Genomic DNA, 15,143 nt, shown 5'->3' with positions numbered 1-15,143 from the left:
GGCTGGAACTGTACACAGTTCAAATATATGTAATTGATTGTTGGTAAGTGTATTTTTTAAGTAGCCACACTGGCACCAGTATGTTTACTTTTCCTCCTACTTAACTCACTAGCTCAGCTTTGTAAGAAGGGCTTCTCTGCTTGTGTGTTGTTTTTGTTTGGTGTGAGGAGAGCAGAAACATCAGATCTTTATTCAATCTACTACAGTCATCTCTTACAGTGCCCTATCCCTATTAATACCAGGAGTGTTGTGATCTTCCTGCACACAGTGCCCTAACCCTGATACCCGTCTGAGACAGCTCCCTCCCTGCATTACTAGTGAGAGGCTGGCTTCACAGACAGGGGGGAGCTGCCTGACCCTCACTCCTGACTTCCCCCATGTCCCAGCTAGTGAATGGTGTGTGGGTGAGGGGGGGGGGGGAGGATGGTGAAGTCTGAGACAGCTCCCTCCCTGCATTACTAGTGAGAGGCTGGCTTCGCAGACAGGGGGGAGCTGCCTGACCCTCACTCCTGACTTCCCCCATGTCCCAGCTAGTGAATGGTGTGTGGGTGAGGGGGGGGGGGAGGATGGTGAAGTCTGAGACAGCTCCCTCCCTGCATTACTAGTGAGAGGCTGGCTTCACAGACAGGGGGGAGCTGCCTGACCCTCACTCCTGACTTCCCCCATGTCCCAGCTAGTGAATGGTGTGTGGGTGAGGGGGGGGGGGAGGATGGTGAAGTCTGAGACAGCTCCCTCCCTGCATTACTAGTGAGAGGCTGGCTTCAGAGACAGGGGGGAGCTGCCTGACCCTCACTCCTGACTTCCCCCATGTCCCAGCTAGTGAATGGTGTGTGGGTGAGGGGGGGGGGGGTGGATGGTGAAGTCTGAGACAGCTCCCTCCCTGCATTACTAGTGAGAGGCTGGCTTCACAGACAGGGGGGGGGCTGCCTGACCCTCACTCCTCCGGGGTATTGTGATCTTCCTGCACACAGTGCCCTATCCCTGATACCAGGGGTGTTGTGATCTTCCTGCATGCAGTGCCCTATCCCTATTAATACCAGGAGTGTTGTGATCTTCCTGCATGCAGTGCCCTATCCCTATTAATACCAGGAGTGTTGTGATCTTCCTGCATGCAGTGCCCTATCCCTGATACCGGGATGTGTGCAAGAAGATCACAACACCCCCGGTATCAGGAATAGGGCACTGTGTGCAGGAAGATCACAACACCCCCAGTATCAGGAATAGGGCACTGTGTGCAGGAAGATCACAACACCCCTGGTATTAGGGATAGGGCACTGTGTGCAGGAAGATCACAACACTCCTGGTATTAATAGGGATAGGGCACTGTGTGCAGGAAGATCACAATACCCCTGGTATCAGGGTTAGGGCACAAGTTCTAGTCACATTGACTGATCACATTACTTGTTTTGTCAAGCTACCAACTGTTTCCATTTCCCATCCCCCATATACTGTCAGTAGGAAACTTGGTAACATGAATAAATAAGAGGGCAGCCAATAGGAATACATATTCATTCCTAAACTGACCTTAACTGACCTGAAAAGTGTCAAATTGTATCATTTTCAGTTAGTGCGCACTAACTCGAGTTAGTGCGCACTAATCGGAAAAAACGATTTTTAACGATTTTTTAACTAAAAAATCGTGCCTAATACGATTTTCTTGCCCTGCCACACGATTTCTATCGTTAAGACGATATGGAAAACGATTCACATCCCTAGTAACCATCAGCTCATCACCTCACCAACCTGAACCCCTTATAATGGAGAAGGAACCACACAAAGCTTTCCTTTAGTGTCTGAGTAAAAGCACCTGGTGAGAAATGTCTGCCAATAGCAGCTTCCTGTCCAGACATACACATTAAAAAATAAAACATGGAGTACGATGGTTACACAGAGCTAAGGTAACCCTTTGGAGCACAACACTCTGAAGTCTTGTAATACAAAGCGGACAAACGATGATTCAGATGAGTGTATAGTGGTGAAAGAAGAGCTGCTCCCTCTTCTCTAGAAGGTGAAGTGCTTAGGCCATGGTCATAATGGAAAAGGCTTCAGAAAATGAGGTCATCATCCACATGTGCCTTGGAGCTCTGTTGGAAACAGGATGATTGGCTTGATGGACCCTTGGTCTGACCCAGCATGGCAATTTCTTATGTTCTTATATAAGAAAGTATTATGCATATACCACAAAAAAGTGACCTTATACATGCAGTATATACGTCTGATAAAATGTACATATATACAGGTTCCATGCTAAATATTACCGTACTTTATTTTTAATAAAAGAATACATGCTAATTTTCTGGTCATTTAAACAGACTCATATTGCCTGTAATTACATTCCCATTAGGATATTTAACTTCAGCACCATAGTTGGAGGCAAAGGACCCCTACTTAGGAAGCCTAACTTCCAGCTACAGCAGGTGGACCTACCTTTCAGGGAGGTAATGAAGGTTCAAAACATCCTCTATGGGAAGGAGTCAAGGAAAGCTGGATTGTATAGAAAGGAGCAGATGTTGGAGGAGATCTGCCAGAAACTGAATGAAGCCTTCCACAAGAACAACAATGCACAGGACTTCAGCGACAAGCGGTGAGACCTTAAGCACAAGGTCAAGGAAAACCAGGCAGGAATGAAGTTCTCAGGGGCCTTTCAGACAGATAACATTCATCTCTGCAGAAGATATAGTCCTGGGCAGCAAAGGGGAGGCTGCAGTGCCAGAGGCTGGAGAGCAAGATCACCTCACGGTCAGAACAGAGAGAAAGTGAACCCTTATTGTAAGAAAGGCATTAAGGTACTTGCATTTAGGACCTACTGTAACCTACCTAACTATATATATACATTGTATATATGTACTGTATATATATGGAAAACAGAATCAGGAGAATAGCCATATATTTTCAAATTTATGTGTCAAGTGTTTATCACACATTTTTATTACAGCTTACAAAAATATAAAGCTTAATTATTACAGTAAATACCACTCACCAAAAAATGTTAAAACCACACATCGATCATATGCATTCATCCATCTCAATCATAGAAACATAGAAAATGATGCTAGAAAAGGACATAATTGCCCATCCCATCTGCCCAGTAAGCTCACATCCAATTTGGTTCACAGACCGTCACGGTCTGGGCCTTGTAGGTTACTAGTTTGAGATCTATTTGTTCTTGGCTGTTGTGACAGAGAACTCTGCTGGGATTATCCCACTTGTGTCATGGTTAATTGTTGAAGGGTAATATGTGTCCCGCAGCTGGGATTCCCAACATTTGCCATGTGTCTAATCCTTTTCCTTAGATTTTGGAAATCTTTCTGTACTTTATGGGTATCGTTTCCCCAGATGGATGATATCATTGATATCAGAGTTCCTACTTTCTGTTATAATTGTGTTCACCACCTGCTTGGCATTTCTGTTAGCTGAGGATCCTGGAAAGCATTTATCTGTTGTGTCCCCATCAAAATGAGTTCCCAAACTGCTCCTCTGATGATCCTGGGTGGTGAGCTCATCTTTAATCTTCCCAGAAAGGCCTTCCATGAATATGGCAACTAGGGTGTCTTTGTGTCACTTCAGCTCGAATGTCAGCATCGGGAGCACCACCGCATATTCGACTAGATTTCGGGAGCCTTCATGGAGGTAGAGCAGATCGGAGGCCATTGCTACTGCACAACCTGGCTCCTTGAAGACCGTACAAAACTGCTCCATAAACTGTTGTAGGTCAAGCAGGATGGGGTCCCCTTGCTCCCAGAGAGGAGACGCCCATGCTAGTGTGTTTCCATCAAGCAGAGAGAGGATATAAACGGTTTTAGTCTGATCGTCGGGAAATAGCAGAGCCTGTAATTGGAAGTGCATTCTGGTTAAAGAATCCCTGACATCACTTTGGGGCCCAGGCATTTATTTATTTTATTATATACCGACATTTGATCTAAAATATCACATCAGTTTACATTCAGGTACTGTAGGTATTTCTCTATCCCCAGAGGGCTTACAATCTAAGTTTGTACCTGAGGCAATGGAGGGTAAACTGACTTGCCAAAGGTCACAAGGAGCAACAGCAGGACTTGAACCCTGGTTTCCTGGTACATAGCCCACTGCTCTAACCACTAGGCTATTCCTCCTCCTCCTATACCATGGTGTAGCTGGAAGCTGAGAAACTGGCTGACTGGATATGACAGGAGGCAGCAGAGCTGGTACGGGTGGAAGCAGCACAGGAAGAGTGGACAGTGCATTGAGGCAAATGGAGAGCTGGACCATAATAGTGGCCAAGAGTTCCAGTGTACCCTGTAAATCTTGTAGCCATGGGCTATGCCAGGGATGGCTTGCAGTGAATTCAAGTCCACCGAATCCATGGCCTCAGCAAACTGTTGTAACCGTGGACCCTTTCTCCGAGGCAGGATTGGCTCAACCTGCAGGGAGGAGCCCTGCAGGTTCCCACCATAAGCAGGCGGACCCAGGTGAGGCAAAGACCTATCTAGACCTTCACCTATACCAGCCCGTGTTCCCCTCAGGTTGAGCCTTTGGGTGCCAGGGCTGGAAGAACTTAGGTGAGGTCTCTGCTGATAGCAGGAGAGGTCCATAGTAAGCTGGGTCTTAGGCAGGTGGAGTCAAATGTATACAGGGTCCAGGCACTGGCCATAGGCAGGCTGCGGTCAATCATATCCAAGGTCCAGGCAGTGGTCAGAAGTAGGCAGCGGACTATCGTATCTGAGGTCCAGGCAGTGGTCAAAGCCAGGTACCTGTTTGAGGGGAGAGACAAGGGACAGATAGACAGGACAGGGAAGTAAGGTCAAGAACAGGTGATAAGACTGGGGACAAGCTGGACAAAGACTGGATAAGCTGGAACAAGACAGGAATGCTAGGAAGCAATATGCACTATAGAAGTGTGGCTAGACTTGTTGCTGTGGCAAATTGTGTTTGAAGAATTGAATCTTTATAAGCCCTGGTTACTAACATCATTAACAGGGGCCATGGGGGATTTCCCACCACGATCCCTTTAAATAGCAATGAGAGGCATGCATACCATCTGAGGGAGAGGTACAGCACTCAGAGGTATCCAGCCACGTGTGCTGATGGTGTCCATATGTAGGTATGACTGGTCTGGCCAGTGGTACTCTGCCATACCAAAGAGTGGTGACTCGCCACCTTGCGGGCTGCCAGAGTTGGCCGCATCCAAAGCCAGTGGGGGCTCAGCCAGGAAGGTGACTGTGGCAGTCTGTGGGAGCAGCACGCAGACTGTCAAACATAACAGCACATGTGATGCCACAGGGCCATTGAATGCTGCCTCCCCCTGAAATGCCAAGGCTTCAACCTCCACCAGCTTTTGATGCCACTTTCACCTATGGCTCCATCAGCATAGAGGATGCCTCCACCTATGGCTCCACCACCTGAGAGAATGCCTCATCTTCTTCTGGACACACAGGTGTCTCGATCAGTCTTTGCTATGAAAGGAATGTCATCTAGGTATGTGCAGAGTAAAAGATGTTTTGGGTTTATCCATTCAGTTTCATAGGTCACAGTTATTCATTCAGTTCATTTCAAATAAAAAAAATCATTTGTTCATTTTATTTGTTTATTTTGAATGGAGGAATAGCCTAGTGGTTAGAGTAGTGGGCTACCAACCAAGGAAGCCAGGATTCAAATCCCACTGCCACTTCTTATGAGCCTCCATTGCCACAGATACCAAGTTTGTTCTAAGATATTAAATTGCTCATAGTCTGAGTCTTCTGGGGCAGGGAAATAACCATAGTAGCTAAAGGTTAATCCACTTTGAAGTGTTGAAAAGTAGAACTAAAACTGTACAAAAAATAAATTGTCAACGGCAAAAACAATACTGTCTATTGTAAACTCCTAAATTGGGCTTTTCTAATCATTTCTAATGAAACTAGACATCATCATCAGAAGGGTGAAGGCATGCCAATGTACCAAAAGTGCTATGAAGAGCCCAAGGACTCACAATAAGGCAAAATGGAACAAAAAATGGTAGGAGCTTTCCAAGGCACAGTCAGAGGAGCAAAGCAGCAACAAGAGTGGCCATAACACCCCATGGCTCCAAAAGTGGAATAAACAACAGTGGAAATAGCATCCCAATGCTCTACAAGTGGGACAAATAAGCACCAAGTGTGCCAGGGACAGCTCAAGACACCATGAAGGGGGAACAAAGTACCGAAAAAGGCAGAAAACCCACAAGACAGTAATAGAGGCTCAAAACAACTGAAAAAGAGGCATAAACACCCCAACATATCATAAGCGTAGCAAAATAGTCACCCAAAGGGGAAAGAACACCTTAAGACTCCAAAAGGCACCAGCCAAATTTGTTGAAAGCCCTAGGTAGTGAGAAGCCAGAGGACATCCCTAGAGGAAGCCTGATGTCTTTTCCATATGGCATTATTAGGTGAAGGAAATGCCTGTTCAGGCTTGGAGTTGATCTTCTCTAGATGCTAAGATGTTACTGACTAGACACACCAAATGCTCTTTAGCCACTAGCTGTCTAATAACATGTGATTCAGGGTATCTATGAAATAATTCTTCTTCTGAATCAGTTTTTCTAAATACTGCCTCCATCACCTGAGAAGCAGTAATAATGAAGGAGTGAGGTACTAGTTTTGGGAGCTTCACTAATTCTGCCTCTGGCTATGGTATAATCTGTCAAATAGGTAAATGATTCTTAAAGGTATACAATTAAAGGTGACTGAACCACTAAAATACTATAATATTATAAGGACCCACTTCTATTTAACAACTTTAAGTTGTAATAAACATGGATAGTGTCAAATGTTATCACAGAATGTAATATCATAAGAACATAAGAACATGCCATACTGGGTCAGACCTAGGGTCCATCAAGCCCAACATCCTGTTTCCATGTGTTTCCAGCAGTGGCCAATCCAGGCCATAAGAACCTGGCAAGTACCCGAAAACTAAGTCTATTCCATGTTACTGTTGCTAGTAATAGCACTGGCTATTTTCTAAGTCAACTTAATTAATATAAGGTAATGGTCTTCTCCTCCAAGAACGTATCCAATCCTTTCTTAAACACAGCTATACTAACTGCACTAACCACATCCTCTGGCAACAAATTCCAGAGTTTAATTGTGCGTTGAGTGAAAAAGAACGTTCTCCGATTAGTTTTAAATGTGCCACATGCTAACTTCAGTTCAAAGGCTTTATTGTTTTTGCAAAATTAGAATTAAAAAGCTATCAAATTATATATCTAAAAATGCTACAGATTAGACTAGATTACAAGGGCATATGCAGACTTGTGTAGATTTATATGTAATATGTTTGGGAAGAACATATTTTTTGACAAAGGTGGATGCTCAAAAGTATGACTACACATGACGTGAGAGCTTATAGAACACTCCCCACATGGGAATTGGCCACATAATCCCAATGTATTTGATTGAGCAGGCACTACAGAGGAAGTAATAAATTGTCTCAGATAGCAGTTCTTTTTGGAAGTAATAATGGAAATTCTTTGACTATCTCATCAGTTTGTAGTATGTGCCAATGATTTCTGATGATAGCTTTGATCTTATCTGAATAATTAATATGGTATAGTGCATATAAATCGAGTAACTGGAGACTTGTGTGATCTTGCAAAAGAGTCTCACGTTTAGCATAGTTGGTGTTTTATAAACATGTTTAATACAGGATTGAGGATAAACCCGTTCTGTAAAGCATGAGGATAATAATTGAGTTTTCAAACTGTCCAATTGTAGTACATAATCTGGCTGTGTAGGGCACACCTCGGTGCAGGCCTCTCCTGAATCTTCGTAATATTTCCAGTTCCAAGTCTTCACCTTCTCGTCTGGAGTCTACCTCGCTTCCAGTGTGGTCTACGACCAGTCATGGGTGGCTGTATAGGGCATGCTGCGGTGCAGTACTCACCCTATACTAGTGCCTGAATCCCGAATCCTCGTCTGAGTCTTCCAAGTTCCTCGAGTCCTTTTCTGAGTCTTCCAAGTTCCTCAGTTCCATCCAGTGGGTCCGGAAGGGCTACAGAGTGGCTGGAGGGCTACTCTTGAGACCAGCATTGTGTTGCTGGGTCTTACCTGTGGGTGTGTTTTGAAGTAAGGTGTATTACACCATTTCCGTGGCACCAAAAGTAGAGGACCAGCAGAGACATGGGATCCCATCTCCACAGAAGAAGTGGGCTGGCTGTGGCTGAGGAAGAGGCCCTGTATATATATGTGAGTGAAGGCATCTGTGTGTTTGTGTGAGAGAACTGGAGCCTGGGTGCATGTGAGAATGGGAGCCTGAATGTATGTGTGTTTGTGTGAGTGGGAGCCTGTGTGTAAGCGTGCATGTGAGAGTGGAAGCCTGGATGTGCATGTGTAATTGAGAGAGGTGAGAGAGTGGGATCCTGGATGCCTGTGTATGTGAGAATGGGAGCCTGTGTTAGGAAGTGCTAGGAGAGCAGTTCCATTTTCTAGGGGATTGTGTGTTCTTGGACCACGGCTCAACCCCAGAGGAACTCCGAAGAGGTGCCGAGGCAGGCGAGGCATGCCCGAGCATGGGCTGGACAGGAGCAAGGCTGGACTGAAGACAAATGATGGAATCTGGAGCAGGAGCAAGGCTGGACGGAAGACTAGGATGACTGAAGGCACTGACTCTCCACTGGACCTGTACTCTTCGGGAAGACCAACAATGCAACGGTGGTCTTTGAACAGTCCTCCAACCATTCCAAGCCCTTTCAGACCTGCCGCTGGGTAACGGCAAGAAGTAGCAGGCTGGACAGAGGCCAGGGACAGACAAAGGCCTTGGAACATAGAAGGCTCAGACGAAGACTCTGGTGAAGACGTGGATACTTGGACGAAAACTCAGGAGCAAGGTACTGCAGACGAGGATTCAGGAGCAAGGTTCAGGATCAAAGTCAAGTACTAGGTTGAGGCTGTGATGCAGCGCGCCCTACACAGCCCACCCGCGGGACTGGTCACGGACCATGCTGGATGCGGGGCAGACTCCAGACGAGATAGTGGAGCAAGAGAGAGGAACATGTCCCAGGAACTGTAGAGGCCTTCACCGGGGCGCGCCCTACACAGCCGACAGTGGCTGGTCGCAGACCATGCTGGAGCTGCACAGGATCAAACAGAGTCTGAAACATGGACAGAGCAGGCACAAGGAGGTCCGAGGGTTGAGACAAGATTCAGGAGACCGGACCTAGATGGGACTAGGCTTCAAGCAAGGATGACCCTCCGGAGGCTTGTGCTGCAGGCGAGAAGGCAGGCCTTGTGAGACAAGGCGCCCTACACAGCGCACCTGTGGGGCTGGTAGCGGACTACGACATGGTATGACAGGAAGGGTGGCGACGAGGAACCAAGAATTCAGGACATCAAGGCTGGATCATGGAACATCAGGACTGGATCAAGGACATCAGGAACATCAAGAGTGGGTCACAGAACATCAGGACTGGATCACAGAACATCAGGAACTGGAAAACAGACATCAAGACTGACCATGGACATCAGGAACAGAAGATGGACATCTGGACTGTATCACAGATATCAGGACATGGTGCTCCAATGAAGAACAAGGAACACAGGACCTTGATGAAGCGATGGATCAGCGAAGACTCCTGGAGCGAAGGCAGGAACATCCAGGAGTGACTAACTCCTTGCGAAGGCAACAATGGACTGGCAAGGGGCCCTTTTTATAAGGCTGAAGCAGGAGTGGTCGATGACATCACTTTTCATGCCGCTGGCCCTTTAAAAGATGAGCAGAGGCGCGCGCCTGCACCTAAGGAGAACTTGGGGAAGGCAAACATGCTGGCGGCGTCCTGCCACATGGAGGGCTCAAGAGAACGGCTCCCAGCTACGAAGAAGGAGAAAGGAAGGCAGGCAGACTGCAGGCACTGGCAGGGACGGCTTTCCTGCTGGCTGAGGATCCCTGGAGCGGCTCCAGCCGCAAAGAGACTCATCGGGGAGCAGGAGAAGCAGCAGTGGCATCGGCCGCAAAAGAAGGCTCCCAACGGAGCACAGCCCTGCCACGCATAGCAGAAGACTGCCGCTGCCTCCGGACCACGGAGGACAGTGGCGGCGGTGGACTGCCATGCTGGAACACGTCTGCGGCCCGACTGGCTGCAAAAGGTAGGGGGACTGCCCGCGCTGGTCGTGGGCAGGTTCACAACAGCCTGGATGTAGGTGTATCTGAGAAGGGGGATCCTTGATGTGTGTGTGTTTGTGTGAGAGAGAGTAGAATCCTGGGAGTGTAAGTGAGAGAGAGTGGGAACCTGTGTTGGGGGGAAAGCATGTGAGAGTGAATGCTTTTGTGTGGGGGGAGCGCTTGTGAGAGTGAGAGATTGTATGTGTGGTGGGGACATCAAGTGACAGTGAGAGCCTTTGTGTGTGTGTGTGTGGCAGGGAAAAAATCTGAGACAGAGATCTTGTGTTGTGTGTGCATGTGTGGAGAGCATGTGAGAATGAGAGCTTGTGAGTGTATTTGAAAGAGTAGATGAGAGTGAGAGCTTGTGTATGTGTGCATGTGGGAGAGCATGTAAGAACGAGAGCTTGTGTGTGTGTGTGTGAGAGAGAGAGCTTATGTGTTTGCGAGAGCGTGTGAGCATGAGAGCTTGTGGGGGGGTAGAGGATGTGAGAGTGAGAGCCTGTGTGTGTGAGGGAGTCTGCGAGATAAAGCATCAGTCTATCTGTGAGGGAGAAAGGGAAGAAGATAGGAGGAGAGAGAAAGAGACCCTGAAAAAAGAATTAGGAAAAAGCTGACAAGGGGAAAGTGAAAAGAAAGAGAACTGATTAGAGAAAATGAAAAGATCAGACTATAAAGGGAAAATACATACATAAATATATATATATATTATTTATTTATTTTATTTAACATCTTTTATATACCGTCGCTCAGACTCTATCGAAACGGTTCACAACAAGTAACAATTAACATATATGTATATATGGGTTTTGGTTTTTTTTTAGTTTTTAGCAATTGGACCATGCCATCTTTGAGAACATGCATTTCTTATATTTTTGTATTTTTCTCTTTCTTTAGAGTTCCTCTGTTCAGAGTCTAGTTTCTCAGTCTATTTCAGTTTTGTCTGCATGTGGTTTTTTAATTATCGGGGGTGTTATGAAGGTCCCAAATACATAAATACATTGGGGCGGATTTTAAAAGCCCTGCTCGCATAAATCCGCCCGGATTTACGTGAGCAGGGCCTTGCGCGCTGGCGCGCCTATTTTCCATAGGCCTGCTGGTGCGCGCAGAGCCCCAGGACTCGCGTAAGTCCCGGGGTTTTTTGTCAGGGGCGTGTCGGGGGCGTGCCGGGGGCGGGGCCGATCGATGCAGCGTTTTGGGGGCGGGAAGCGGCGTTTCGGGGGTGGGCCCGGGGGCATGGCCACGCCCTCCGGAACCGCCCCCGGGTCGCGTCTCTCCTCCGGGAGACGTAAATCCGTGGACAAAGGTGGGGGGGGGGTTTAGATAGGGCCGGGGAGGGTGGGTTAGGTAGAGGAAGGGAGGGGAAGGTGAGGGGAGGGCGAAAGAGAGTTCCCTCCGAGGCCGCTCCGGTTTCGGAGCGGCCTCGGAGGGAACGGAGGCAGGCTGCGCGGCTCGGCGCGCGCCGGCTGCCCAAAATCGGCAGCCTTGCGTGCGCCGATCCAGGATTTTATAAGATACGCGCGGCTACGCGCATATCTTATAAAATCCAGCGTACTTTTGTTTGCGACTGGTGCGCCAACAAAAGTACGCGAACGCGCATTTTTTTAAAATCTACCCCATTGTGTGGAAATGTTGATATGATAAAACCATAGCACCAATACTATAAAAAACAAATATTCATGATACAAAACACCCCAAAATGACCACTCACTACATTCAATAAGTATTCTCTTGAGAGGAAATATGCACGACATTTTGGCTAAAATATCAGGCAAGTCAAGTGCAAACTTCCTTTTGCCAGCATTACATGTGACTAATCTTTTAATAATCGCTTCCAAAATACTACAGCACTGCAAATTCTGTAATATCCTAAGCTAAAGAATAAAAAAATCCCTAAATATTAATAAATGTATTTATTCATGGGCCTGAAATTGAAGCTGTCTGTGAGATACTGACTAAATATTCTCTCTTCTCAGATATGGACGTCTGTACAAAGTGCCCAGAGGACAAATGGTCCAATCAGAAGAGAGATGCCTGCATCCCAAAAGTGATAACCTTTCTCTCCTATGAAGAACCTTTAGGGATAGCTTTGAGTCTAATCAGCATTTGCTTTTTTCTCATCACTGCTGTCATTCTGCGAATCTTCATTAATTACAAAGATACTCCCATAGTGAAAGCCAACAACCGGGAACTCAGCTACATTCTCCTTGTTTCCCTCATGCTCTGCTTCCTCTGTTCCTTGATATTCATCGGCCGACCTAAGGACATAACCTGCATTCTCCGACAGACTGTCTTTGGGGTCACTTTCTCCATCTCTCTCTCCTCCATTCTGGCAAAAACCATTACTGTGGTCATGGCCTTCCAAGCCACCAAGCCTGGAAGCAAGTTCCGGAAATGGATGGGTTCCAGGGTCTCAAACTCTATTGTCCTTTCCTGTTCCCTTCCTCAAGCCTTTTTGTGTCTTGCCTGGTTATGCGCTGCTCCTCCTTTCTCATATCTTAACATGCAATCAGAAACTGGAAAAATACTAATTGAATGTAATGAAGGGTCAATAATTGCTTTTTACTGTGTTCTGGGTTATCTGGGACTTCTGGCTGGTGTCAGTTTCTTCATAGCTTTTCTAGCAAGAAATCTGCCTGACAGCTTCAATGAGGCCAAGTACATTACCTTCAGCATGCTGGTGTTCTGCAGTGTTTGGGTGTCCTTCATCCCAACGTACCTAAGCACCAGGGGCAAGTACATGGTGGTGGTGGAGATATTTGCTATCCTGGCCTCTAGTTCTGGACTGCTGGGCTGTATATTTATCCCCAAATGCTATATTATTCTGCTGAGGCCTGAAAGGAACAACAGAAAGTACCTAACAAAAAACTAGAATGATTAATATAAATATATTGAAAAGCACGGGTCCCAGTACAGATCCCTGAGGCAATCCACTGCCCACCCCCCTCCACTGAGAAAATTGTCCATTTAATCCTACTCTTTGTTTCTTGTTCCTCCATGAGGCAGAAAACCCACAAGACAGTCATAGAGGCTGAAAACAATTGTAAAAGAGGCATAAAGACCCCAACACATCATAAGAGTGGCAAAATAGTCACCCAGACGGGCAATGACACCTTAAGACTTCAAAGGGCACCAACCAAATTGGTAGAAATCCCTAAGCAGTGAGAAGTCTGAGGACATCCCTAGAGGAGGCCTGATGTCTTTTCCATATGGCTTCATTAGGTGAAGGAAATGGCTGTTCAGGGTTGGCGTTGATCTTCTCTGATGCTAAGATGCTACTGACTAGACCCACCAAATGCTCTTTAGCCACTAGCTGTTTAATATCCTGTGATTCAGGGTATCCATGAAATAATTCTTCTTCTGAATCAGTTTTTGTAAATACTGACTCCATCACCAGAGAAACAGTAATAATGAAGGAGTGAGGTACTAGTTATGGGAGCTTCACTAATTCTGTCTCTGCCTTTTGCTATGATATAATCTGTCAAATAGGTAAATTATTCTTGAAGTATACAAATAAAAGTACCTAAACCACTAAAATACTATAATATTATAAGGACCCTCTTCTATTTAAACAACTTTAAGTTGTAATAAACACATGCATAATGTCAAATTTTATCACACAATGTAATATCAAAATAATATTTTTATTCACTACAAAGGCTTGTTTTTTGCAAAATTAGAATTAAAAATCTATCAAATTATGTAGCTAAAATCACTACAGATTTGATCAGATTACAAGGGCATATTATTGTGTAAATGACTTGTGTAGATTTGTATGTAAAATGTTTGGGAAGAACATATTGTTTTGACAAAGACGGATGCTCAAAAGTATGAAGACACATGACGTGGGAGCATATAGAACACTCCTCACATATGAATTGGCCACATAATCCCAATGTATTAGATTGAGCAAGCACCACAGAGGAAGTCAATAACTGTCTCAAATAGCGGTTCTTTTTGGAAGTAATAATGGGAAATTCTTTGAAGATCTCTTCAGTTTGTAATATGTGCCGATGATTTCTGATGATTGTTTTGATCTTATGTGAATATTGTTAATACAGTATAGTGCATATAAATCAAGTAACTGGAGACTTGTCTGATCGTAGTAAAATATTCTCACAATTAGTATAGTTGTCTCTTTTATAAACATGATTAATACAGGATTGAGGAAAACCCTATTCTGCAAAGTGTGAGGATAATTATTGAGTTTTCAAACAGCCCAATTGTAGAACATAATCCGTGCAATCTTAGAAATTGGTCAATTGGTATATTATCTTTTAACAATTTAGGATTGAAGGTATAAAAGTACAGTAATGTACTTTTGTGTTGTGATTTAACTGTTTAGTGGACACTTGGGCCGGCCTGTCGGAGACTAGGGGAAGGAGGACTATTGTCTCCGTATGAGAGGGAGCAGGCCGGGAGGCGGACACCAGGCTGGGTGAAGGAGCTGGCCTTCACACAGGGAGCCCGTACTCCCCAGGAGGAGCCTGTTTGAATCATGGGATTAGGGTTAGGAGAACAGAAGAGGTGTCTTCACCCTGGAAGCCGAGACTCCCCCGGGAGGAGCCCATAGGAGCCCGGCCACTGGGACTTAGGTGAGTGAGGACACTGTGAAGGTGAACCAGGATCAAGCAGGTATCTTAGCTGGAACTGAGGCAAGGCACAGAAGCAGGAACCAGGCTGGGACTGAAGCAGGGTACTGAGGCAGGAACCTGGCTGGAACTGAAGCAAGACACAGAAGCAGGAACCAGGCTGGAATTGAAGCAGGGTACTGAGGCAGGAACCTGGCTGGAACTGAATCAAGACACAGAAGCAGGAACCAGGCTGGAACTGAAGCAGGGTACTGAGGCAGGAACCTGGCTGGAACTGAAGCAAGACACAGAAGCAGGAACCAGGCTGGAACTGAAGCAGGGTACTGAGGCAGGAACCTGGCTGGAACTGAAGCAAGACACAGAAGCAGTAACCAGGCTGGAACTGAAGCAAGACACAGAAGCAGGAACCAGGCTGGAACTGAAGCAGGACACAGTAGCAGGAACCAGGCTGGAATGGAA

The 15,143-nt window shown here is 46.1% G+C and overlaps 1 protein-coding gene across 2 annotated transcripts in view; it reads left to right on the top strand.

The window, feature by feature from the left end:
• Positions 1-14,757, top strand: part of LOC115078360 (vomeronasal type-2 receptor 26-like) — a 116,244-nt gene extending 101,487 nt beyond the window's left edge. For both annotated transcript variants that reach the window (XM_029581266.1, XM_029581265.1), the window contains exon 4: positions 12,069-14,757. In XM_029581266.1, the coding sequence (XP_029437126.1) occupies positions 12,069-12,964 (896 nt within the window). In that variant the 3' untranslated portion in view covers positions 12,965-14,757. The remainder of the gene's footprint in view (positions 1-12,068) is intronic.
• Positions 14,758-15,143: the final 386 nt, after the last annotated feature.

The sequence above is a fragment of the Rhinatrema bivittatum genome, chromosome 16, assembly GCF_901001135.1.
Source record: "Rhinatrema bivittatum chromosome 16, aRhiBiv1.1, whole genome shotgun sequence".
NCBI classification, from domain to species: domain Eukaryota; kingdom Metazoa; phylum Chordata; class Amphibia; order Gymnophiona; family Rhinatrematidae; genus Rhinatrema; species Rhinatrema bivittatum.
Note: the sequence above shows the minus strand (reverse complement) of the source record. Positions and strands in the feature narration are given on the sequence as shown.